General features: G+C 34.2%; 1 protein-coding gene across 1 annotated transcript; it reads right to left on the reverse strand.

Annotated features, from left to right (window-relative positions):
* Positions 1 to 494: 494 nt before the first annotated feature.
* Positions 495 to 22067, reverse strand: LOC111059079 (CXXC-type zinc finger protein 1). Its single transcript, XM_039439537.1, has 11 exons — positions 21873 to 22067; positions 21207 to 21328; positions 20279 to 20369; positions 19174 to 19315; positions 16863 to 17038; positions 12339 to 12590; positions 10597 to 10734; positions 9472 to 9629; positions 6291 to 6462; positions 3197 to 3334; positions 495 to 2505 (listed from the first exon to the last, which is right to left on the reverse strand). The coding sequence occupies exons 1-11, from the start codon at positions 21900 to 21902 to the stop codon at positions 2332 to 2334; spliced, it is 1593 nt and encodes a 530-aa protein (XP_039295471.1). The 5' UTR covers positions 21903 to 22067; the 3' UTR covers positions 495 to 2331.
* Between the last annotated feature and the right edge of the window lie 5930 nt (positions 22068 to 27997).

The raw sequence follows: 27997 nt of genomic DNA on the forward strand, positions 1-27997 counted from the left end.
AGAGATATCTCATAAAATAGTTTCCATATAAAAACTCATAAAATATTCATCAATGGAGATGAAAAAATCCCGTACCATGGATAATTATTTGAAGTAAGGATTGAGGAAGCTTGGAATTAGATATAAAATATTTCTGGACAAAACGAGAAGCGAGAGAGTGAATATGAAATGATAATAGTAAACCAAAAGATGTTATAGTATTTCTCCATAATTGAAAGAATAAGACGTAGATGTTGTCAATACCACTGTAACTATTAACATTGGAAAATTAGTAGTTAAGTTATTCTATTTTCATTTTAATGTATTATATTTTCAAATTGTATGCTCAATGTGTGTTATGAGGGCAATAATGGGATTCAGTTCGACTGGTGCCCTCAAATATGTAAATTTTCAAATAAATAAATAATAAAAATGTTAATTTCTGAAAAACTAGAATGTTAGAACTACAATATTATCAATTATTTAGAATTCTAAAAACGGAACAAAAACAAACGTAAATTGGTAAGGTTTTATTGGTTCAAAGTAATAGGTAAGATATAAAGCTGATATGAAAGAATAGCTTACAAATAATAAGCGATAGAGATAGGTACCGTACCTACAAAAAACTATTCTAAATAACAAGCTGAAAAAATAAAAAAACAACTGGAGACAAAATAAAGCAACTTAAAACGATCAACACAAATAATATAGAATGTAAAGAATAAACTTACTTGAGAGAGTTTTCGCCACCAAATTAATTTGTTGTATTTCATTTTATAAATTGTATAAAATTATTCTCTTATACGGTTTCATATATTAGTTACCGTAGTATTTGATCATAATTATTCCCCAAAAAATGTTTGTTTATAGGTTTTGTATTTTACTGTATAACTGTATCATACTGTATTTGATATTATTAAAAAAAAACTTCATTCTCACCTCTCACACTAACAATAATTCCTGAGTAGTTTATAAATGATTTATAGAATAACAAAATTAACTTATTACTATTCAATCAGGGATGATTTGGAAATACGTAGTTATTTTTAATACTTCCTCAATTTCTTCTTTTAATGACACTTGGTAGAATTCTTCAAAAACTTCATTCATTTGTAGTTCTTTCTTGATTTTTTCACTCAATCATATCTTCTCCACGATCTTCATACTTACTAATAAGTACTGTACTTCTTACAAATTATGACTTACTCGTGTTCACATACGAGTAAAATTTATACAATTTTCACAGCACAAATATTGTATGAAGAATTTCACCACAATATTTTATTCAACACTTTCTGGGAATAATTGTAATTTTTGTAGATTTCAGCATTATGGTATAGCTAGCAAAAAAACACTGAGAAATCTAAACTTTAAAACTATTACTTATGGCAAAATATGGCAAATCAATCATGATACTATATAACACATTGAAATTCTTGTTGATACTTATGAACCTTCAGACGTTGAGGCTCATAAAATTAAGACTTGATTCTCTCAACACATAGGACAAAACATAAGACAATAAGTTCATGAGATTTTATACACTCAAGCTTCTCTTAAAGTTTATAAACACCTTGCAGAATCGTTACTTATGACAAAAAAATAAGACGATAAGTACATGAGATTCAAGGTTCTCTCGACGTTTATAAACCATTGATCATCAAATAGGTTGAAGATTATGGATTCATAATTCTTATGACTCTCGACGTTAATGAACCAATAGTCATTAAATACATTGGATTCAATGTAATTTAAGCTAATTACAACCTTCTATTACCGTCACTATTGTAATCACTTCCCCCAACTCTTATGAATCATGAAACGTTGTAGTTTATGAAATTTATGACTTATGATTCCTCAAAGATTATGAACCAATGGTCAGCCATCAGTACAATGAAATCAAAGTCACTTACAACCTGATGAAAACACAAATTTAAATTAAAATAAATCACTTACAACCTTTTATTACATGACTTAATGTTATCACTTCCCTCAACTCTCATGAACCTTTTCAAAAAAATCTTGAAACGTTGTTATTAATGAACTTTATGACACTCATGATTCGTTGAAGGTTATGTACCATTGATCAACGCACCAGAAAAATATAACCAACGACACTTACAACCCCACATTTCAAAATCGCTTAATGTAACAACTCTTATGAATCTTGAAACGTTGTATTTTATGAAATCTATGACACTTATGACTCGTGGAAACTTATGCACCATTGATCAACGCACCAGAGAAATATAACCAACGTAACATACAACCCCACATTCCAAATCGCTTAATGTAATCAATCTTGAAACGTTGCAGTTCATAAAATTTATGACACTCATGATTGACTGAGGCTTAAGCACTATTGGTGAGTGCACCAGTTTGATTAGGTTGATGATTGGCAGCCATTTCCTCCATGAGTTCATGGTTGTAAGTGGAGTGAAGCATCAGAGCCAATACTCCAGCTCTGTCTGTCATACGCTGACGAATCAGTCGCTCTTGTTCTATTAGCTCGTCGATCTTCAGCCACTGAAAACAGAATTTACAAATTATTTTTAATTAATTTAAGTGATTCTCATCGTAGATCTCTGGAAATGGGTCCAGAAAGATGAGTTTTTACTCAAGTGAAAATTGGTTAAAGGCTAGAGGGAACTAAGTAGGTTATAAGAGAAATAGTGTAATAACGATTGTTGAAATCTACGAACGATAACTAAAACATTTACATATTATACAGGGGCAGACAATTGAAATTAGTAGGTTGAGAAAGGAATAGTGATATAACGATGTTGAAGATTGTTGAAATTTACGAGCAACAACTATTGAAATAATCATTTTGTGAATCAATAAAACTATGATCACTAGTAAGACCCCAGGCTGGAGAACTCGCTCAAAATGACGCTGATATTCTATCAGCTCTCCTATTGAGAGGGTATTCATATTTCCAGTTTGAATAACAAACAGTTGTTATTTGTGATTCAGATTTTGGATGATCAAAATTTATTGAAATAATTGAATAAAAACACACATATGTTGTCAAATTCTACACAGTTTTATTCGGTACACGACCATGGTTTCGTGACCACACCGGTCACATTTTCAAGTTGACAGTCGTGTACCGAATAAAACTGTGTAGGATTTGACAGCATATGTGTGGTTTTATTCAATCATGGAACGGTTCTACAATATTGACAATGACTCAGTCGAATTTTTATTGAAATACCTGTCGAACGATTTCCATATCGATTTCAGCCCGGCGTAGTTTTTCCCAACAGTAGTGACGTATACACTCCTTCTTAGCAGCTCGACAAAATTCACCAGTCAAATCGAAAACGTTCGTTACCAGTGGACAACCACAAACCTGCAATTAAAACACGATGTTAATTAAAAATAAAATAAAAAACCCTCCTTTCTTCCATTCTCTCTTCATTCAACTCTTATTAAAAATAAACAACTTGTATTTCTTAGTCAATAATACAATTAACCTATTTTTCGGCAATCCAAAGTGTCCAATACAGTTGGAATAGTACTTTACGTAACAAGTCCGGTAACGATAATTTACCGCATAAGTATGATTGTTTCTGCCCGAAACGTAGTTGAAGGCAGAATTATCAAACGAATGCGGTAAATACGTTACCGTACAAGTTAAGTACAATATTTTTTTGTCATACTTATCTGAGAAAGAATAATATTGCTGAGAAACAGAAACCTGCTGCTGCTCGAGCTACTGCATTCTATAAACATGACCTAGCCCGTAGCGCCTAGTTCATAACAGACAGACCCTTCGAGCTCAAATAGAATAATAATGGTCTAAATTATAAGATTTCAGATGAGTTCTTATAACTTGAAACTCCTTAAATGAGTTCTTCAATTATTTGAGTTAGTATATTAATTACTCAGATGTTATAACATGATGTTATAACATGATGTTATAACATGATGTTATAACATGTTATTACAGATGTTCTAACATACTCGACTGTAAAGAGAACATATGATCTCTTTACAGTATAGTATCATAGAGAAACGATAGCATAAGTTATTACGCTATTGTTTCTCTATGATAGTATGCTGTAATGAAAATCACATGTTTTTTTGTTCTGCAAACAGCTGTTCACCGGCTTGATTTAATGCATGGAAAACAGCTGCAATTCAGTAAGTATGACAAAAATTAGATTACGTCATCTATCGAGTGCAATGTCAATGAATGGATAAAATAGCAATATCATGCTGTCATTTCAACCCGGTTAAATTTAATAGTCTGGAGTGGAATCAAGCAATAATGTTCTAAAAAGAAGGATATTTTGTTTCACTTCTATTTGGACTATAGTATATGAATCAAAATACGGGGAAGGAACAGTTTTGGGCTTTGCCTGTTGTTCCTTCCTCAATCATTATAATGAAATGTGTTACCATAGTAAAACTTTCAAACACAGGCAAGGACCATCATGAATACTGGGAGCCAGTTGAGTACTGAGGAGGAGATTTCGGGTTCAGCAAGATTCCTGGGCATAATATTGGATAGAAACTCAACATGGCAGGAAGCACATTGAATCACTGTGTAGCAAATTATCCACATCACTCTATGGGATAAGGAGAATAAGGAGTATATAATGGCCTATCATTCAATTTCGCTTCACACATCAGTTTTGGCATAATAGCCTGGGGAAGTGCACCGCACACATACATAGAACAAATACTGATATTACAAAAGAAATCAATAAGGATTATGAACTGTTTGCCATATGACGCTCACTGCAGGCCTTATTTCAGGAGGGACAGAATCTTTACAGTAGTATCCCTCTATAACTACAAGACAATTCTATATATAAAAAAGTATGTAACGGTTAGGCCATGTAGACACAACATACATGAACATAAAGGTGCGTACAGATTCACGCGCCGCGAACATGAGCAATTCACTTTCAATCAGCTGACTATATCTGTATTTTTACAGAAATGGTTTAAGATATAGATATAAAAAGCTTGGAATCAGCTGATTAGAAGTGAATTGCTCATGTTCGCGGCGCGTGAATCTGTACGCACCTAAATACAAGAGGAAAAAACGATTTCGACCTCCCATACAGTAGACTGCTGAAAACACAGAGACAGCCACATACACAGGGTTTCCGCTTTCATAATTGCCTGCCACATGATATAAAAAGTATAAAAGAGTCTAAACCATTTAAGCAAGCTCTAAAAAAATACCTTCTATAGTGAGGTCCATATGACAGTATTTGATCAACTTTGGTTTTGCTATCCTTGTCTATCATTCGACAAAGCCGGTGATACTATCCTTTTCTAGGTCCACAACGATGCCATTCAAGTTTTTGACAGTGTAGAAATATAATTAATTAATGGAGAGAATCGGCACGCTATTCTTCTATCTTTATCCACTGCCATTATAACGTGGACCTCACTATAGACAATCCACTCTATTCACTGAAGGAATTTCCAGTGAAGAGTGTGATTGACAAGTAGCGACTTTCATTCGCTTCCTTGACGTGCCCCTCATCCTTGTGATGTAGGTGGTGAAATAAAAATGAAAATGATATTCTGTGTATCATTAAATGAATAAAATTGTGTCCAATTTCTATTCATCGTAAAGCATTATATGTTTTCAATTCATTGATATGTATCTAATTCCCAGTATAAGACACACATATGGAACGAAGATTGATTGATTGATTTATTTATTACATGCCAGGTCTTGAAAAACCTATTACATTAAATAACATTACAATATGATACATTGCGAAGATGGGTGATTCAACCTATATTTGAAAATATTAATTTACTAGAATAACAAATTTGAATAATGATTATTACGGATGATGAATTACTAGAATACTGAATGAAAAAGACTAAGAAATTGTCAAAAAACACTTATTTATTGATAAATAAATAAATAAATAAATAAATCAGTGGTTTGTGGTTTCAGAAATTTGACAATTTCTTAGTCTTTTTCATTCAATATGAATAATTACCACAATATCAACTTCTCAACTACACAAAAAAATCACTAGAATAGGTAACAAATTTGAATAATGATTATTGCGGATGATGAATTTCTAGAATAACAAATTTGAATAATGATTATTACGGATGATGCCCACATCATCATTTTGCTTGTGCGTGGGTAATGATAAGTGTGTGGATGATTGATGATCAAACGTCCATGCCTACCGGCGGGATTCGAACCCACGACCAGGTAGCGATAGCAGACTAGAGGGTGCAACACCTAGTCGTTTCGTCTAACCTGACCAGCAAATCATCATGATACCATACTATAATATTGATATTATCTTGATACCAACCTCCTGATCTCCGATTTTCGGATCCTTGGCATGCTCGGGACACAGCACCCTGAGTCGCTTACAGTAGGTGCCATTCTGCGCGTTGTAGACATCACAGAACAGCTGTTTTCCCTCAACACGAGTCTTGTACTTGGAGCCGAACGACGCTTGGCTTTCGTATTTGTTGAAACACCTGCCACAAAAAACCATTAATAACTTTCAGCATAAATAGATTAGTTCAATTAATATAAATAATTCAAGGGCTGGTTTCCGAGCTCGGGATTTGCCTAAGTTTTAGCATAGAGAAACAATAGCGTAAGTAGATATCCCATGGTATAGGGCGTTTATGTCTCAACTTTACTGTTATCTCAAGCCGATTACTGTCGATTTTTACTGTTTTGACCGTGTAAGAGTGTATGAACGGCACAATATGAGAGACTACTAGCGTCATAAAGCTTCACGGGAAAGAACTACGTGGACTATCGGCTTGAGATAACAGTAAAAGTTGCGACATAAACGCACTATACCACGGGATATCTACTTATGCTATTGTTTCTCTATGGTTCTAGACTTTAAACAGCTGGAGTCAGAGAATTGGCTTTCCGAAACGGGGCGTAGTCGTAGTCATTGTCAAAGTCACGTTTGAATTAAATTTCGAAAAACTAGAGAATTGAACACAAAACAAAATAATGACAAAATAGTGTAAAAGTTTCAACTACTTTGAATTATATAGGAATGTCTAATTTCGTCGAGGAAAAACGTTTTCAATTATAAAAATGAGAAAATAAAAACTGTGACTACTGTCATAAAAACTGCGACTACGCCCCGTTTTGGAAAGCCAATTCTCTGACTCCAGCTGTTCAAAGTCTAGAACTTAGCTAAATTCCAAGCTCTGAAACCGCCCCTAGTGAATAGAATAGTAAAGCATAGCTTAGTACTATATGTGTCATATATTCATTAGTAGATTCAATGAAACACAATTATTCATTACAATAATTGTGGGAAGTCCAACATGCACCCCAAAACTGTTCCTCTTCCGAATTTTGATTCATATACTAGTTCAGAAAGTAGGTTATACAGCATAGTATTGTCTGATAAAGCCCTGCCCCTGGTTGCACAAAAACCTGTTAAATTTTGATCGTGATTAAAGGCCACGAAAACCAATCAGAGAAGCCTACTTTTTGATGATTCCTTCTGTAAAATTGGTTCTCGTGGCATTCAATCTTGATCAAAATTCAACAGGCTTTTGTGCAACCGGGCCCAAGCATTCTAATAGGGTTTATGTTTATGTTTTTGAAGGGACGGATTTAAGGATCCAAAGGTTCAAAGAACCTCTCACTTCAATCGAAGCTTATTGTGTGTCGCAAGTATGTTAGTAGGGCAAACCAATACCTGTGTCCTTTACACGGTCCAGGAGTTTTCCTCCTATACTAACATCCCATTCTAATAGGGTTATTTTAATTTTCAATATTATATAGAACATAACTAACATGCACAACTACAGGCAAATAAAGAAACATAACCTATTTTTTGGACATGTAATCAAAATTTGGGAATGGAATAGTTTTGGGCCAAGCCTGTTGTTCCTTCCCAATCATATTATGATTTGTTATTGTATCCACGTATAAATAAATAAAATAAATAAATAAAGGATATAAAATTTAACAGGCTTTTGTGCAACCGGGCCCAAGTATTTTAATAGGGTTACTTGAATGTCCAATATTATAGAACAAAACTATAATACTTGAAAACAATTACAAGGTTACTAGTTATTTTCTATAATATTCATGCTTGCAAAATGAATTGCATCAAAAAACATTGTGTATTATGAAATGTGAATTAATAAATATGAGGGTTTTTACCCTTTAGTTTCATTCAAAATTTAGACTTTTAAATAATTATTAAGTTACTGTTCTAGATTTTTTGATTCTAGTCTCTAATAGGCTTTTGTGCAACCGGACCCAAGTATTCTTCATTCGTTAGGGTATTCGTAGGGTATTTTTCTTAATAAATCAATATTTTCAAGTTCTGAGAGTTTATTGAATGTAATCATTCTATTATATTCAGTTGTAATCAAATCAAATTCAAAATTTCTAGTTTATTTATTTCTGGACTAAAAAGTGGACTCAAATCGATTCAAGTGGATAGCATAACCTATAATTTTTATTAATTCATAACTCTACCTTCACTGTATTATCATTCATCCCATCATCATCATCACCTAGGCTTAAAATACTTCTAGAAAGTCACCTTTGTAAAATAATAAACTAGTAGTTCTGTGAACAGTAGACCTCGCGCTCAGTAAGTTACATTGATCTGTTTTTATGTTTTAGAAAAAAATCCTTAATAAACATAGAGCTTTCTGTCCTATCGTACCGTGACGTGTCGTCCCGGAATGTGAGTGTGAGCGCTGTTATCAGGTCTGGCTGCATCTGTCTACAACGTTGATGGAAATATACGATTTTCAAGATGTTCGATGTTTTTGAACGGGTAGTATTATAGTCAACTGTCTACTAACGTGATGGGAAGATACATTTTCAAGCTGTTCTATGTTTTTGAACGGGTAGTATAATAGTCCACTAGACAGCTGATTAATGATAAATAATTCTATAGTCTGATTTTTACTCCGATAAAGGAGGATGTATGAAGGAGGCTCCTTTTTCCTTCAATATTATCCTTGAAATGCAAAATTTCCAAAAACCTTGTATATAAGTCGACGCGCAATTTAAAAAGGAACATACCTGTCAAATTTCATGAAAATCTATTACCGCGTTTCGCCGTAAATGCGCAACATATGAACATTTAAACATTAAGAGAAATGCCAAACCGTCGACTTGAATCTTAGACCTCACTTCGCTCGGTCAATAATAAAAATTAAGAGGGTTCAAACATGAGCATGAGTTTATAAATTAAAGAATTGAAGATGTTAACATTGAATGAAAAAGACTAGGAAATTGTCAAAAAACCACTGATTTATTGATAATTAGAAAGTCCTAGTTCTTTTTCATTCAATATGAATAATTACCACAATATCAACTTCTCAACTACACAAAAAGCAAAAAAAAGAAGATGTTAACATTGCGTATTATGGAATGTGAATGAATGAATTAATAAAATAAAAGTAAATATGAGGGTTTTTACCCTCAGTGAGCGGGTTTAAACACGCACATGAGTTTATAAATAGAAGAATTGATGATGTTACCTTTCCATATGCCTTATAGCAGTGCGAGAATGTATCTCATATCCACAAGTGATGCAATACATGTTCATCTCGGTCTCTACACCTTCCTGGTCTTGATCTAGGTCCTGAGAGAGATCTATGGTGGTTCGTTTGGATCGTTCTATTACCAAGTCCAATTCCTATACACCAAAAACAAATAAATGGTTACATGAAAAAATCTAAACAAGAAGATATAAAGAGCGAATGGTATACACATAAATCAAAGTAAGGTACAGAACTGAATTGATTCTTGGTTTTGTCTGAGTTATATCAAAAAGAACCTGGATAAATTTAGCCTCAACTCTGATAGGCATACATACAATGCAAGAGGGGCAAGTAATATAGGTATCGAATGGTGCTCTTCCAGCGCATCATTGAGAAGTTTCAGGGCCCAATCTCTCAGATGTTATAATGCCCTTCCGTCATTGGTGGTATTAAGCTAGAGAAATGTATATTGTGGCAAGTTAATTTTGGTGGCAAGACAAGCCTTTAAACTGTGAGTAGTTAAAATTAGTTGGAATTTGAGTATTAACTTCATGCCACCCAATATAAAGATAGAGTTAGAAAAGGCCTAATAAGATGAGGACTTTACAAGGTACCTGAATTTTATAACATTCCACAATCTATGTAAATCTGGCACTATTGTGTATGATCTGAGCTGTGCAAATTTAGTTTGTAATCTTGTCTAAGAAGTTAATTTTCGATGTAATTGTGTTTTAGCTGTGTAGACTTCTGTATCGTTGATTGTATACTTGTGACAATGACCAATATTTATTGCAAATCAATAATAAGTATCGGATTTGTAGTGATCAGTGGTCTAGTGGATAGAGTGCTTGCTTAGCAGCATAGAGATCCCGGGTTCAAACCCTCTCATAGCCAAAAGTTTTTTAACCAGATCACTTCCGTGTTATCGGATGGGCACGTTAAACTGTCGGTCCCGGCTGAAGTATGACAGTCGTAAGGCCCATAATTGACGGCTTAAATTATATATTCAGGCGGTGGGACCTTCCCGCAAGGGACTCCCCACCAACAAAAGTCATACGAATTTACTTTACTATTGTAAATCAAATGGTAATAAATATATTTCTATTTCTATTTCTAATGTACCTTGTGACGTTTATCCAATTCTTGCAGAACTCTCTTGACTTCCTGTTGTTGTTTACGAACCGACTCCAACTCTCGTTTGTTGAATTCCTCTGCTATACAATTGGTTAGTTTCCATTCTTGGATGCGAGCTGGCAGCACCTGCAAATTAAAACCAAATTCATTTGGTAAATTTTCAGTTTGTGAATCTCCCATTTTGTCAAGTTCTCAATTCGTCAATTTCATCAAGTTTTCAATTTGTTGAGTTCTTATTTCGTAAAGTTTTCCGTTTGTTAAGTTCTCAATTCATCATTTTTTCAGTACTGGTACCTCAATTTTTTAGTTTGTGAAGATCTCATATCGCCATGTTTTCAGTCAGTTAGCAAGACGGCTACAATCTAGGAGGTATCTGAGATTAGATGATCAGAATGTTCAGGATATTGGAACAATTTGGAAGGCAAGGTGGTCCTACTCATCAGTGAAGAATAAACATCTAATTGAGGATCCAAACGGAGAGGTGCCAGGGACACTGCTTGGCCGCCGGCAGTGGTGCTGTCTGAACAGGTTCCGGACATCTACTGGAAGATGCGCCCAGTCTCTTGCCTTATGGGGCTTTACACCTGACCCATACTGTGAATGTGGCGAGATACAGACAATGGAGCACTTGGTTTCAAACTGTCCTCTGTTCCCATGTGAGGGAGGATTGCAGGAGGTGCATGCGGCAAGTGATGTGGGGCTTAAATGGATCGAAGGAGTATTACAGAGAATTGACATTTGAGGCAGACCCATAGAGGCCATTCCAAAATATGCAGTAATACTGCATATTATGGCATACTGTCCTTCAATGTACATCTTTGATGTAATTTCTGTTTTGTATTTTTTAAATTATGACAATTATGTGAATTGTGATCAATATTCTAGGGAGACTCACAAAGTAATAAGTGAGAATTTGTGTGTATCTATGGCTTCAAAATTTTATAAAATAACTTAATCGATTCAATGTGCAGTGATAATTAAGTGTAATATTTTTCTTTCGTTTGGTGTTTTAATTCTCCTAAATTTAAAATTTGTATCTCATATTCATTTTTGGACGAAAATTGAGCTTGAACTATTTACAGTAGAAACATAACCTATTTTTATTGACATGTAACATTAACAAAATTTGGGAATGGAATAGTTTTGGGCCAAGCCTGTTGTTCCTACCTAATCATATTATTTTATATGATTTGCAATATTGTATCCACGAATAAATAAATAAACAAGTCACTTCTGACGCTTCCACATGCTGGCCCATAAAGCATAAGCTTATATATATATATAATCAGTTAGTTTTTCAATATCTCAAGTTTCAAAAAACACTTCATTCACAAGGGCTACTTTTTAAATTAAAAAAAAAAACAAATATAAAAATCTTGAGGCACCCTTTATTTAAAAAAAATTAAAATAGTAAAATAAATAACAATTATAAAATAATAATTTCAATTTATAATTTGACGATGGTGTGATCACCAAAACTAGTTGTTGAACTATTTTAAAGAGTTTTAAAAAATAAAAGGTGCTTGAAGATTTTTCAAGTTCCAAGTTGGTCGAGTTATCAGTTCGTCAAGTTTTCGGTTTGTCTTGTGGTGTGGCGGAAAATAGCGTTCGCAACTCGATAAAAAAAATGTTTAGTCGGCTCTCGAACGCTTCAAGTTTTCGACTTGAAAACGGCGATCACAAGCCACCTAACACACATTTTTCAAAAAATTGCTTCATTGATGTCTCACCTGAAATATACGATTAGTAGCCAACTGGAGGCCACAGGCATCGCTGCAGTACTTGCTGTGGGGCCGAGCGGGGTTGACGCACTCCAGGCCACAGCACTGGCGGAGGGCGGCCTCCTTCTCATTGGCTGCTGCCTTAGAGGTGTCATGGCTGCCACCGCGACGACGGCGCGATCTGGCGGATGGACGGCGAACTCGGTCGGTCGCTAACTTTGCAGAGGACTTTGACCGTTTGCGGTTGGTGTCGTGTTTCGACTGCGAAAAAAATGGTTATTATTATACTGTCACTGTTGATGAGTCAATCATTGTAGATAAGATCTTGCGAGATGAACACTAAAGTGCGAGATAAATTACTTTTAACATGAAGAGGAGAAACACATTTCTCCCTCCACAGTTTGTAGCATAGTCACAGACGGACATCCTGCGCACAATTGGATGCGCCGTTTCATTTCGCTTCAGGTTCTTGTGATGAACACATCTCCGTAACATACACAAACATATCACTTTGGAACATTGCCAGTGGAGGGGAGCGAAGCGTTACAAAGCTCTCTCACACAGACACAAAAGAAGGAGAATGCTGCTAGGTAGTGGGAGAGATTAGTGGAGGATAGAGCATCGGACCTCTCCGTCTTTGAGAAAGAGCCGTGTTAAAAGTAATTTATCTCGCACTTTAGTCACAATTCAGGTAATTGGAAAACACAAACACATTTAGCGTATGGCAGATACACAAGACATATATAAAACTCATGAGTTTCAAATGCCTACATATACACAGTATATTTTCAATTTCTTCGAGATGTTGTGTAGTTTTCGACCAGGAGAACATAAGTTTGTCCGACCGCCATCATTTGCTAAACCATTCAGCGTTAACCAATGTGCACCATAATTATTAATTAATAGCCTAATTATTATTAAACAAAAATCAAAATAAAATGCTGTAAATCACACCGAAGACTTCTGCTACTGCAAATATTGACAACAGGGTAAACGGCTAGATGGAAATTCGATGAGCGCTACTATTCAAAAATTATTTGTCAGCCCGGGAATCCAACCCAGTACCTCCTAATTGTTGCCGGTCAGGAATGCTTACCCTTACACCAAACTGACAATCTCTGGATAGCAGCGCTCATTTTATACGAAGCCATAGCGGCCAGCCAGTCTACAGATGGAAATTACTGAGATATTACAGTTATTCAAATGCTAATGAATTAATAATAAAATTATTATTAAACGAGAAATTTATTTACAGCATTTTATTTGGATTTTCGTTTAATAATAATTAGGATTAGGCTATTAATTAGTATTTGAATAAATGCAATATATCAGTAATTTCCATCTGTAGAATGTACACCATAGTGATTTTGGACTGTTAAATTGAGTCAAGAACACACATTGAGTTCAAAAAAGACATTCATAAAACCAATAGGCTATTAATCTATGTAAATAAACATCAAGCCTCAAATTTAACATTCTATAACTTTTTATGTGTGCACCGAATTTGATGATTTTTTTTAGTTGTGTTCGTTATGTTCGGGACCAGGTTTATGGCCTATTAAATTTATAATCCGACTTCAGGACTCTTTCCTACGGTCCTTCAAAGTTAACATGTAATTCTTATGGGAGAAGATTTGTGAGCTGGCCACACACAGAAATAAAAATCTGGTCACTGACGCTAGTGTTCCCGCGCATCTCAAGTCTACTATTCAAATATTTGAGCCAGCTGGTGACAGGGCAATAACGCTGGAGACACACATGAGGTCTGCTATCTCTTCATAGTGAATGATTAAATAGAATCAACAATAATTTGCAATTGAATAATCACATTTTTTCGAATTTAAAGCTTATTTTCAATTTTAGGTGAAAATGTTACTGAACATTAATTGTAGAGATTTTCATGCTCAATCTACTCCACTTGATTTTTTTTGTTTCAATTGTATCTGGAGCCTGATAATTGGGAATCTATCTGCATTGATGGGGCGGAGCTCCTGAAATTTTTACAAATATGGGACTTGTGGCAGTTGATAGAGCTTATCGATGACTATTTTAGGTATGAATTTGATCAAAATCGTTGGAGCCGTTTCCGAGAAAATCACGAAAAACCCTGTTTTTGACAACATTTTCGCCATTTTAGCCGCACATCTTGAATTGCATTTGATCGAAATTGTTCGTGTCGGATCCTTATAGTGAAAGGACCTTAAGTTCCAAATTTCAAGTCATTCCGTTAATTGGGAGATGAGATATCGTGTACACAGACGCACATACACTCATACACACACACACACACACACACACACACATACAGACCAATACCCAAAAACCAGTTTTTTGGACTCAGGGGACCTTGAAACGTATAGAAATTTAGAAATTTGGGTACCTTAATTTTTTTCGGAAAGCAATACTTTCCTTACCTATGGTAATAGGGCAAGGAAAGTAAAAATCAGCTGATATAATCATTGAATCATCCAACAGCCGTCGGAAGATAGTAGACAAGAGTGTGTGCTGCTCCATAACCGCCCAAGTACCGTATTTTATTCTAAACGCCCCTACTAAAAACAAAATGGTTGAGTTCAAAGCCACTGATCAATTCCATCGGTTTTTTTACGTTCAGTAAAAAACCTGATCACAGATTAGAGATCACAGATGAACCACAGATCGGAAAGTCCGCTTGTATCTTGACTGTTCAGTGTGTAACCATCCAGCAGTGCGTCTTGAGGTTGAAAACTTACATGCTCTAAAGACATTGCTTTGTTTCGGATAATTGTGCTTTCTTCGGTGTTCAGAATTGATTGATTTTTAGTAAATTATTTATTTTGCAGTTGGAAAACCATCTATATAAATAAAATGCCGCATCGCGCCTCCTCAGGTGGCTAAAGTGCATCCAGCTAAAGTTTGTCATGAGATGCATTAAACTATTTGGCGGTACGAAGTTCGCCGGGCCAGCTAGTAACAAATATTAATTGAGAATATTTATAAAAAATAGTCTGTTTTACTGTGATTTGAAATGTGAATCGTGATTTTGAAAGAGATATACAGTATTTCGTTTGTTGCTCTTTGATTACGCGAGAACCTTACAGTATTTACATTATCCAAGAGTTGCCTCAGCCAGAAACAATACCAAGTTAATCAACTGTTCAATAACAGAATAACAGTTGTGATTAGGCCTATTCACAGTTTGTCAAACAATTTGATTAAAAAACACTTATTGAAATGGGTGCTTTTAAATTAATAAAACAAAATAAAACTTGTAGCACCCTTTATTTATTAAAAAACTTAAAATAGTTGAACAACTAGTTTCGGTTCTAAAACCATCTTCAGGTTCTAAAATAAATAAATAAAATTCAATAACTGTTTACTAATTGATATAAAACTGACATATATGTTTAAATTCATATGACTAATTATTTATGGTAAAAGTTATTAAATTTAATTCTATTTAATCATTTTAATTTTATCAAAAATAGGATTATTCAAGTCAAATTGAATAATCATAATTATATCAATATAAATTCTAATATGAAAATATTAAGCATTGGTAGTGAAAGTAATAAATTGAATGTAAAAGAAGAATTTTATATCTATAAAACTGCAAAATTGAATAGGAATAATTTAATAAATATAATCCAATTTGACTTAAATAAACCTATTTTTGATAAAATTAAAATGAATAAATAAAATTAAATTTTAAAAATAAATTTAATAACTTTTACCATAAATAATTAGTCATATGAATTTGAACATATGTCAGTTTTATATCAATTAGTAAACAGTTATTGAATTTTATTTATTTATTTTAGAACCTGAAGATGGTTTTAGAACCGAAACTAGTTGTTCAACTATTTTAAGTTTTTTAATAAATAAAGGGTGCTACAAGTTTTATTTTGTTTTATTAATTTGATTAACTATTGTTTCTGTATTATTGCTTAATGTAAATACTGTAAGCTTCTCGCGTAATCAAACTTTTTTAAAACACATGCTAGCTTAACGAATTGTTCACACTGCCAACTTTTTTAAAACGCACACTAGCTTACCGAAGTATTCACACTGGCAACTTTTTAAAAACGCATGTTATCTTACCTGAGCAGTCAGACTCTGGTCGTCTCTGCACCGTTGACACAAACCACACTGGCAACTATTTTAAAGCACACATTAGCTCAACAGAGCGTTCACACTGGCAACTTTTTTGAAACGCACACAATCTTACCGAAGTATTCACACTAGCAATTTTTTAAAAAGCATGTTAACTCACCTGAGCAGTCAGACATCGTAACCGCAGACACTGGCCGCTTCTGCCGCGTTGGCACAAACCACACTGGCAACTATTTTAAAACACACATTAGCTTACCAGAGCGTTCACACTGGCAACTTTTTTAAAACACACATTAGCTCATCAGAGCGTTCACACCGGCAACTTTTTTAAAACACACATTAGCTCAACAGAGCGTTCACACTGGCAACTTTTTTGAAACGCACACAATCTTACCGAAGTATTCACACTAGCAACTTTTTTTAAAAAGCATGTTAGCTTACCTGAGCAGTCAGACAGCGTAACCGCAGACACTGGTCGCCTCTGCCGCGTTGGCACAAACCACACTGGCCGCAAGCCTGATGACGCAGGCAGTTGGCACACCTGCCGCAGGACACCTTGCGTCTAGTCTTGCCAACCTTGGACGATTTATGGCGGCCATCTCTGTCGTCGGTCCAATCTGTTCAAAATACAAATTAAGGTTCAGACTAGATTGAAAATGTAGATTGAAAGTGCTTTTTTGTCAGTCATTCAATCTCAGCTGTTTTCCATGCATGAAATCAAGCCGGTAAACAGCTGTTTGCAGAACAAATAAACATATGATTCTCATTACAGCATACTCTACTGTAATGAAACCATATGTTTTATTTACAGTCGAGTATGTTTCCTAGTTCCGAAATAGGAACAGCAAAACTGCTACAAAAAAAACACCATCAGCTTTCCAGGTGGAAGTTTTGTCAACTTCCGCAAAATTCCTCATTCGGAATTTGTAAACTAGGTTATGTTTATAGAATTCATGTAGTAACTTCAGCATAAGCAGGAAATGTTTTCTATTATTCTTCTTTAGATTATTATGACATAAAATAGTGTACGATACTTGGACGTGAATGTCTTTTACAGTGATCGAATGAAACTCTAGTCTCGGATAACGACTCGACTAGAAACATCATTCTCGACTGCAAAAGACCCCTCCCCGTCCTTGTGACTTAAGATACTATTGAAATTCAAATATTTCAATGAATAATTGAGTATCTTGAATCAATAAATGAGTGAATGAATAAATAAAAAATAATATAATCATATTATCACAGTTTCCTCTCTCAATATAATGATTTGTTATCCTAATAAAGTAATTACAAGTGATACTTTTCAAGGGTGGAGTGAGTTTCTTAAGTATTGATCAGTGCTAAGAGTGAAAAAATGGTGTAGCCACTAAGGTACATGGTATCATAGCTGGTGTTTTTAAAAAGTAAAGTATGAACTCAAATCAATGATGGATTGGAAGAATAAGACTTTGATATTATCAATACCACTTTTATTTATTCGAAAATTAATTTATAATCCAGTACCAGGTTTCATGGTAAAACCTACCACATCTTCAGCTGAACTCAGCTGAAGATGTGGTAGGTTTTACCATGAAACCTGGTACTGAATTATAAATTAATTTTCGAATGAATAAAAGTGCTATTGACAATATCAAAGTCTTATTCTTTCAATTATGGAGAAATACCACAACATCTCATACCATACAATCAAATTTTTTCAATGATGGATCATTCACCGGTTGAGATTAGTGAGCTTTTCATCATTCTTAGATGAATCACCTTGACAGTCACTTGTTTCAATTCTTTCAGTATTTTATTCATAATAATTATCATTTCTCCATGGTGTGTGTGTTGTGTGTGTGTGTGTGGTGTGTGTGTGTGTGTGTGTGTGTGTGTGTGTGTGTGTGTGTGTGTGTGTGTGTGTGTGTGTGTGTGTGTGTGTGTGTGATGGATTAAGATAATTAAATTAAATTAAGATGGTTTTTTCATTTAAGTTTATAGATAAGCATTTTCAGTTAAGTCCTGAATGTATTTCACTCCTGTTTACAGACAAGATTTTTGTTAAGAAAACAGTATTGTATTCAATCTGTAATATAGTTTGTATAATGGAATTTGTCATGTAAGTGATATCATTGAATAAAACTTGATTTGATTTGAAATTTGTCAGAACAGAGTGGAGCGGCAAAGGGGATGTAGAAGGTGGAAAGATGCGGAACATTTGAATGAATACATTATTGACCGAGCAAAGTGAGGTCTAAGATTCAATTCGACGATCGACGGTTTGGCTTTTCTCTTAATGTTTATATGTTTATATGTTGCGCATTTACGGCGAAACGCGGTGATAGATTTTCATGAAATTTGACAGGTATGTCCCTTTTTAAATTGCGCGTCGACTTATATACAAGGTTTTTAGAAATTTTGCATCTCAAGGATAATAATATAAAAGGAAAAAGAAGCCTCCTTCATACGCCAATATTAGAGTGAAAATCTGACTATAGAATTATTCATCATAGGCTAAATCAGGTGCCAAGTGATTACACAGATGTGTGGAGAAGCTAGTCTATTGCTGTATTTCCATAAGGGCTATAGTTTCAATCAGGTACTTGTGGATGAGAATACTGCGTGAGGTCTACTGTTCACAGAACTACTAGTTAAAACGCTCCCAACTACCACATCTGATGCTTCGTCAATCCACTACCAATATGTTCCCATTATAATCGACTATGTTTTGTCCCTCACAGAGTGAAATTAAAGTTAAACTGGAACTTACGGTTTGAAGAGGCTGTAATATCACCCAACTCCTGCCTATCACGACGTTTCTTCTTTTTAGGTGCATAAACTCTGTCTTCAACATCAGCCTTGACGCCTGGTTTGAATTGTATGACGAGGGTTTGGTCTTCATCTTGACATTGCTGGAAAAATAAACAACAGATTAGAGGAGGCTCATTCAAAGAGTAGAATTCAATTCAATTCAATTTTCTTTCCATCCATGACCAGTCTTCACACTGGATACATTTCGTCAAAAGAAATTAAAAAACACAAACGTTCATAAAATTTACACAAACTATCGAGATGGCATGTCAAAGAGACAAATAAAACGACTGATTTCCTCTTCACTCAAGGAATAGAGTGGAAGTTTGAGGAGTTTAGAAGAGAATCAGGGAATCACATAAACACGGAACATTGATTAAAATAAGTAATGAAAGAGAAGAGTTATAGGAATATAGAATCGACACGGACATTTTATGAGATTAACACAAACTGAGAGCCATATTGCTGATGTCTGCAATATATCTGTGTTAAGTTGAATGAAAAGAACCATTTTCATTGTTGATAAGTTTAATTACATTAAAATATTCTTTATTTGGCGGATTTAGTACTTGCAAGACCTCTCTACCACTCAACATCAATTATTATTATTCTCTGACAATTATTACCGAGAATATTAAATATTCCTTCAATACCATACAGTTTACACATTCAATCTTCATTCGTAGGACCATTAGCCAGCCAGGTGAGCTGGGTAGGTCATCACGTCAATATAAAATTTCATACAAAAGTTTTTGACAACACTGTCACGTCAAAAATTAAAAACATAATGGCTAAACACGGTGATGGCTGCTAAATGTCAACTATAGACTTCCTGAAAAAAATCACTCACTGAGTAGTATGGTCTGGCACGCAGCCAGGACTTGAGTGTCCTCTTAAACTCACTGTCACTCAAATGACGCACAGATGGAGGTAGCATATTAAACATTTTAATAGCACTATTGGGATAACAGTTTTGAGCCTTACTTAGTCTACATCGAGGAACATTGATTTCGAGAGCATTGCGAATATACAGTATATTCAATATTCAAAGAGTTAGTACTTACCACACAAAAATACTTGTGAATTGACTTTGCTTGATTCTCTTGAATACCAATACAGTCTCCATGATACCATTCCTCACAGCTGTCACAGGCTCTGAAAAATTAAATTATCAATTGTTTAACCAAACGGTAATTCTTTAATACATTCTGCTTCATTCATTACCACTTTTTTCAGAATCATGGGGCGTCGTAATGCGTAAGAATTTCATATCAAATTAACAAGGAGAATGTCTCCTTTCTATTAATACCTTCTGCTCCATCCATTACCCAAAATTGTGGCATCGGTGGCGTCAAAAATCTCAAAACACGTACGGTACCGTCATTAAACACAGTACCGGTTGCACAACAGCCGGTTAAATTTTAACCGTGATTAATTCTGCGAGAACCAATCAGAGAAGCCGTCTTATCAAAAAGGCCTTCTCTGATTGGTTCTCGTAAAATTAATCACGGTTAAAATTTAACCGGCTGCTGTGCAACCGGGCCATACTGTAATAGTTCAGATGTCAGTGATCCAGTGACCGCGCTTTCAGTAAAAATAAAAATTATCAGCCATGAATTCATTTACACTGTAATATGCCTTGTCACACAGTAGCTTTCGGACGGTTCTCCTGAAGGCGGCCTCATCCAATTGCTTTACACTATTAGGCAGCTTATTGTAGAATTTCAGGGCAGGAATCCTATAACTGGCCTGTGATCGGTGGAGGCGTCTCCTAGGGGTATCCTGATGTAGTGTGGTAGAGGATGTCACTACACACAACTAGAGTATGCTGTATCCTCTTGACATACACCAAGCACTAGCACAGAAAGACGTAATGGCTTATGATCGTCAGCACACCAAGGCGAACAATGATGGACTTACAGTGGCTTCAAAACAATGATCAGTATTATAATGTAAGACATTACAATAAACATTATAAAAGTAGGTACTTACATCATAAACCGTGACGTATCTGATGATCTACAAATGCAATATTTTTTATCATCCTGTTTTAGAATATATGCAATCTTTGACTTTCGTTCAGGGAGTTGAAATTGTTTTGCTATCTCTTCCCGCTAAAACAAAGATAATAAAATCCATCAAAGCATTTTAAATTAAAAACACAAAGATTACAAAGATCATCCATTTTGATAATATATTTATCAAACATTGAAAATTAATGTTCAACAGGCAAAACAATGGGGTAAACAAAGAAAAAATAAGAGTTCACGGCAAAACTCAAACATAAACAAAAATACAGGACAAAGAACTGATAAGTTTTTTTATCTTATTCTCATAATAATGTACAAGTCACCAACTATATTTTCTTACTAAGTTAATTTCTACCGAATGAGTTGTGATATATTAAAATATTTGAAATTTAGAAGTTCACAAACAATAATAAAAGCCGGAAGCATGTTTGAAGGTTAACTCATGTTGGACGCAAGAAGTCAAGTGGAATTTTATGGAGATAGTATTTAATTCTGTATAAGAACTGAATAAATTAGTGATCGGATAAAAAATTAATCTTTTTGCCAATTTAAATTGAAGTTTTAACATCAATATTATACAAAAATACGATGAAAATAGCAAAGTTTGCGAGAATAGCCTCATACTCACAGATAGCTTTGAAGAGGCTTTCTCAGTCATTTTTCACAATTTACAAGCCAAATAACTAGTAAATAAACTTTGATTCTTTAGAAATTTACTAAATATCACCTCAATATCTGTGTACTTTAAGAACCCCGACTAATTCAAGCAGCGTGTTTACAGAAGACAACCAACAACTTGTTTTCCATTTTTCGACGCATTTTGCTAAAGCAGGCTTGCACGATCGTTTCGTATATTTTCTCGTTTGTAAGGTTGGTACTTGACAGTGGCGCTGAAAGGGAAAAAATTCAATTCTCGCTCAGAAGGTCTCTAGACAATGGTGTGGTGTGATGAAATTTCTGTAGTGAGTATTTTATTGAATAAATAATGTATCACGTGATTTATGAAGCAAATATATATCGCACAACGCACTGTAGCTATCATTTCCACACACGTTAACACAGTTATTTCACGCAAATTAATAAATTTTTGGAAAATTATTTATTAAAAAATGCTTGGGCCTTCTTCGACTTTTTATTTTATAAAATTGGATATAAAACTCACTCGCCTCAATAAAATGTATGAATGGAAGGATACTCATTCTGAAGTGTTTTACTGAACCTATATTAATATGAAAATAACTTAATATTTCTTTAGAATAACAGATAACTTACAGTAATTGGAAATGGTGAGAAATGCATTCACTTTATCACTTTTTGGCACAGTAGTTAAATGTTATAGCTTCGGAATTGGGAAGTTGAAATAGCCTACACCATATTATATTCTTTATCCTAAACGTGTTTTACTTGTTATATATTATATAGAAGTTATATCAAATAGTAAGGTCAATATGTGTTTGAACAAGCCTTTTTGCCAGTTATCAGTTATCGCTATGAAAGCTTGTCCAAACTTTATCAGGGGTTTGCTACTTGTGTACCTTACCAAAAATGTCTTTCAAACAATAATATTTGTTGGTCGAACGTTATTTTCTTAATGTGAACCCAACTCAAAGCTCATTCGAGCAGTAGCCTAGTTTATTGTGGAAAAACTTGGGACTTGGCTTACTGTATTTTATCAATTCTACTTCCTTCGAAATTAAAAATCCTTCAATGATGCTAATTCTTCATTATTGTCCTAGTAGCTATGCTTTCGCCTTATGATTTATGCCTTTGTTCTATGCTTATCATCTCATGATTCTCGTCTAAGATTTGCTCCACTAGTCGAGAATATCAAGTTACCAGTTAAATACTCATTGAAGTCTATTCGAGTTCTGTATTTACAACGAGTTTTTGAAAGATATGGATTCATCGATTCTGTAAAGCAAAATTTGTAGATGCTTCAACATGAATCCTTGTAAACAAGAAAAGCTTCTTACATGTATTAAAATAAATGTGATGTATTCTATTATGTCATTTATTCCCAATGAATTCAATGGAGAGAGAAACTGAGTGATAGAGACAGAAGCTTGAGCTGCTTTCTCAATGCAATCTCACAAAAATGGATGACTTGCTTCATAGAGCGGTGATAGCAGAGCAATAAACCAAAGAAATTGAATCTGATGGAGTTGCTCAAGTCTCCGTTGCGTTGCTATCACCTGGTTGCTCTCCTTATTACTTTTTGTTTTGTATTCAAACAAAACAGAAACAATAATTATTATGCACAACACTCAATGATTAATCTGATAATCAAATTGATATTGATGTATTCTAATCAGAGATGTTCAGGTTTTCAATCAGACATAATTTTGTATGTGCAAAGTTTTAAAGTTCACACTATGATCTGAGATGTTGTGAACCAGAAGATATTGTTGAGTCTAATAAAAGAGACCAATGGTGATGATACCTTAAGTGCATTGAAACTTTAGTTTGGCTCAAATAGATTATTATATAAGGAACTGAAACATCTTTTTCAATTCACCTTATATTCTTTTGTTAGGATATCCAATCAATTTCAATCAAAGTACTGCTCAGCAAACAAAATGATAAAGATAAAATGACTTTTTTAGAATATAATGACTTGGCAAAGTTTTGACAGTGATGTCCACTCCACCACTTAACCACGGTCAATGCAAGATGATTCTATCCATAATAAGCATGTTGATAAGTTCAACCGATCATTATTGATCACAATATTCCTGAATACTTTTCCTTTGACGTTTGACCTCCATGCTGCATTCATGAAAAAGTTTTCATTGAAGGGAAACTCAACCCCACTGTTTTCCACCGCTCCATAAATTTCCCTCCCTGAATTTTCCTCAAAGAAAAACCTGCTAATCAACCTCCGCTTTCCCAAGCAATGAAAACTTGACCCAGATTTCCAGCTCTACAAGTACACAGTGCAAGGATTTTCCATGCAAATATTGAGCAACTTTTCCTCGGCCTCTGTTTACATTGGACGAATCGTGACGTTCAAGTTCGGAAAAGTTGCTAACTGGAAGAAAATTCAGTAGAGAATCAAGGTGGACTTTGGAATAATGACCTTGAGATGTTAAGTGATCGGTCGATTTAGTTGGGAGTATATTAATCAATGAAATTCTTGTCAACTCTGGAGCTTTCATGATATCTGTTCAACACTTTTGTCAATAATTAATTTGCGTTGAGATGAAATTACCTGGAATTATCTCGATCATTTATTTGATAAAAAATTGAGGAACTAAATTTGGTTGCCATGATCAAGTCAATCTAGTTTCACTACGATTCACACCGTAGGTAAATTTCATTTATTGTGAGTCAAATTCATTACAGTCATTCACTCAATTTATATGAATACTTCTGGCGATTTTCATTAATATGGCGATAACTTTCAAGTACCTACGGTACGGTAACAGGGAAATGGATCAGATATCTTTAACACAAAATTGCTTCTTTCTGAGAACCTTAGTACAAAAATATTATATATTATTATTTGTGATTGTAAAAATGTACCGTATTTAACATCACACATCGCGATGTGTATCAATCACTTCTAATTCATCTATAGAGAATAACTATTTTATTTTGCAATCCTTAGAAAATGGTTTTATATGAAACAACTGAATTTTTTTGGAGTAAACTGGTTATTAAGGAGAACAAACCTATCAATATTGAAGTCCAACGAATCTGATAAGAGGTTCTAAAACAATAATTCAATGATCAAGATCAATATGTAAATAGGGTACTGAAAAAAAGGAAAACACCTGGAGAAGGATACCAATATTTGCAAGATTGAAAGCGATTAATTGAAAAGCATTCTGAAAAAAAGATTTGAAGACATTAGTATAATTCATTACTAGTAGTTCTGTGAACAGTAGACCTCGCGCTCAGTAAGTTACATTGACCTGTTGAACTAAATAATTTATCAATTTAAAAGGTCTAGAAAAAATCTTAAATAAACATAGAGCTTTGGGTCCTATATCGTACCGTGACGTGTCGTCCCGGAATGTGAGTGTGAGCGCTGTTATCAGGTCTGGCTGCAACTGTCCACAACCACGTTAATGGAAAGATACATTTTCAAGATGTTCGATGTTTTTGAACGGGTAGTATTATAGTCAACTGTCTACTAACGTTGATGGAAAGACACATTTTCAAGATGTTCGATGTTTTTGAACGGGTAGTATTATAGTCAACTGTCTACTAACGTTGATGGAAAGACACATTTTCAAGATGTTCGATGTTTTTGAACGGGTAGTATTATAGTCAATTATAGTCAATAGTCAAAATTCTTTATTACATATTCTTCAAGAATAGCAATAATTGTTGTCAAGAATAAATATATAATGTTTACTATAAATATATATACTATGTCTAGTCTACTAGACAGCTGATTTATGATGAGTAATTCTATAGTCTGATTTTTACTCTAATATTGGCGTATGAAGGAGGCTCCTTTTTCCTTTTATATTATCCTTGAAATGCAAAATTTCCAAAAACCTTGTATATAAAATTTCATGAAAATCTATTACCGTGTTTCGCCGTAAATGCGCAACATATAAACATTAAGAGAAATGCCAAACCGTCGACTTGAATCTTAAACCTCACTTCGCTAGGTCAATAAATAGGAAATCGGAAGAAACAAGGGAACCTGAAGTAAATACCAGTAACATGACTTCAAGAATTTTAACCATAAATTTAAGAAAAACATACTTGATGAGAGACTGGAACAATCTTGAATTCAATCTATGAGAGAGAAGACGTATAAAAACAAGGAGTCCTGACGGAAATAACCAATACCTGCGAGAATAAAAACGATAAATTGAAGAAAATACCGTAGAGGTTATCGTACGATACTTCTTACAGTTGAACCTTGCATGATGAATAAATTATTTCTCTTTGAATGTTGATTATCGTCTATTAAAATGCACCAATCGATACGTCTCACGTGCTGACATTAAATATCTACATAATATATAATTATACCGTATAAAATATATTGCCACAGTACATACAGTAAGTACATAAATAAAGTGAACACAGCATTTAATGCAGCAGTGGCATATTCTGTTTGCATGGAAATACATTACAGTAATTCTCATTGTATTTACATTAAAAACATCATGCTATGTACTGAACTGAACTTGTTAGGTACTTGCTGTGATTAATTGACTCTGTTGTATGCAATTAGGGGAGAAATAAATAATAGGGTACAACAGACAAATTGTGGAGACGTTGGAAGTTGTAAATTAAATATGGAGGACGAGAGACCCCTATAATTAGTTTGTACTTGACCTTGAGATGGAGCTCTTGACCTTGATTGTTTTAGAGAGTTTTGTGAGTGTAGTTTGAAAAGTTTCAGCATATTATGGGAACGATTGTTTTATCATTATAAATAGATAACGTTTTTCAATATTGTTTTATTTTCTGTGCTATAAGCAACTAAAAGACAACCACTTGTTATAGTCAATAAATCTGTTTTCTTTTTCAATATATTTTATGTATTTGATTTGTGAGTTGTTTAATGTAAATAAATAAATAAATGATGGAGTTTGACATATTTCTTTAGCTAATAGTCAATAATCTAATTTTTCAATCAGTGGCGTAACGTTTCCAAACCGGGCCCCCCACAAAAAAATTCCGGGCCCCTCTTCTAAAATCGTACCACCTTTCTCCAGCCCCCTTCTCCCTTAATCCCAAGCATTAAACTCTAATGTGAACGTACAGCTTTCATGAGTGAATTACATAGCTTAGTTGAAAGAATAAAACTTGTTCTCGATTGAATTCTACAATTCAAGTCAAGAATTATGTTTTAAGCTACAAATATAGAATCCAACCTTTGGAGCTAGAACTAGCGAGTTAGTAAATAGTATCTAGTAAGATTCATGAATTATTAAAATAATAATAATTATTTCGATTTTCTCAAAAAAGTTATTTTGTGACTGTGATCGTTTTTCCCCTGTGTCCTTCAATTTATAAAAACCTTTGATTTGATGTCTCCTACAAGCCAACATTATTCCTAATTCTTCAATAAGCTCACTACCAGCACACAATAATTGAAGCTCTGTCAATGGAACTATAATAATTATTACGAGTTACTATTACGAGTAGATTTGAACAATGATTGTTTTTATTTCTTACCTTATTCATTATTTTCTACTTGATTTTCTTGCTATTAATTTATAACCAGACTGATAACATTGTTCTACTGCATATTTCCTCTTACACAATGAATGAAACCTGTCATTTTCCACAATAAAACTTCTGCTTTCTTATCAAAAGTTACTTCCATGATTATTTAATTTTTCTTTTTAAAGTACGGTATGCAATATATAATTATCATTTCGGGCCCTAGCCCGGGCAATTTTATTTTTTCAGAAAACCTATATTAGCCTACATATTATCCGGGCCCTAGCCGGGGCCCCCAAGGGATCCGGGCCCCCTCGGCGGGGGTATACGTTACGCCACTGTTTTCAATTATATGTTTTGGAACTTGTTTTGAATATTTGAAAAAGGTAATTTAACCGTGAATTTGATGTACATTTTTATTCGCCGATATTCAAAGTCTTCATGTATAGGATAATCAATTAATATCACGAGGCCCGGTTGTACAAAAACCTGTTGAATGTAAAAAGCATTTGAATTTCAAGATCTACTTTGTAAAAATATTTTAGGACTGAGAATTTTGTGAAGTGATGAACTACTAGACTTAACCTATTTCGGACTATGTGTAACCTCATCTGAATT

This window comes from Nilaparvata lugens, chromosome 13, assembly GCF_014356525.2.
Source record: "Nilaparvata lugens isolate BPH chromosome 13, ASM1435652v1, whole genome shotgun sequence".
NCBI classification, from domain to species: domain Eukaryota; kingdom Metazoa; phylum Arthropoda; class Insecta; order Hemiptera; family Delphacidae; genus Nilaparvata; species Nilaparvata lugens.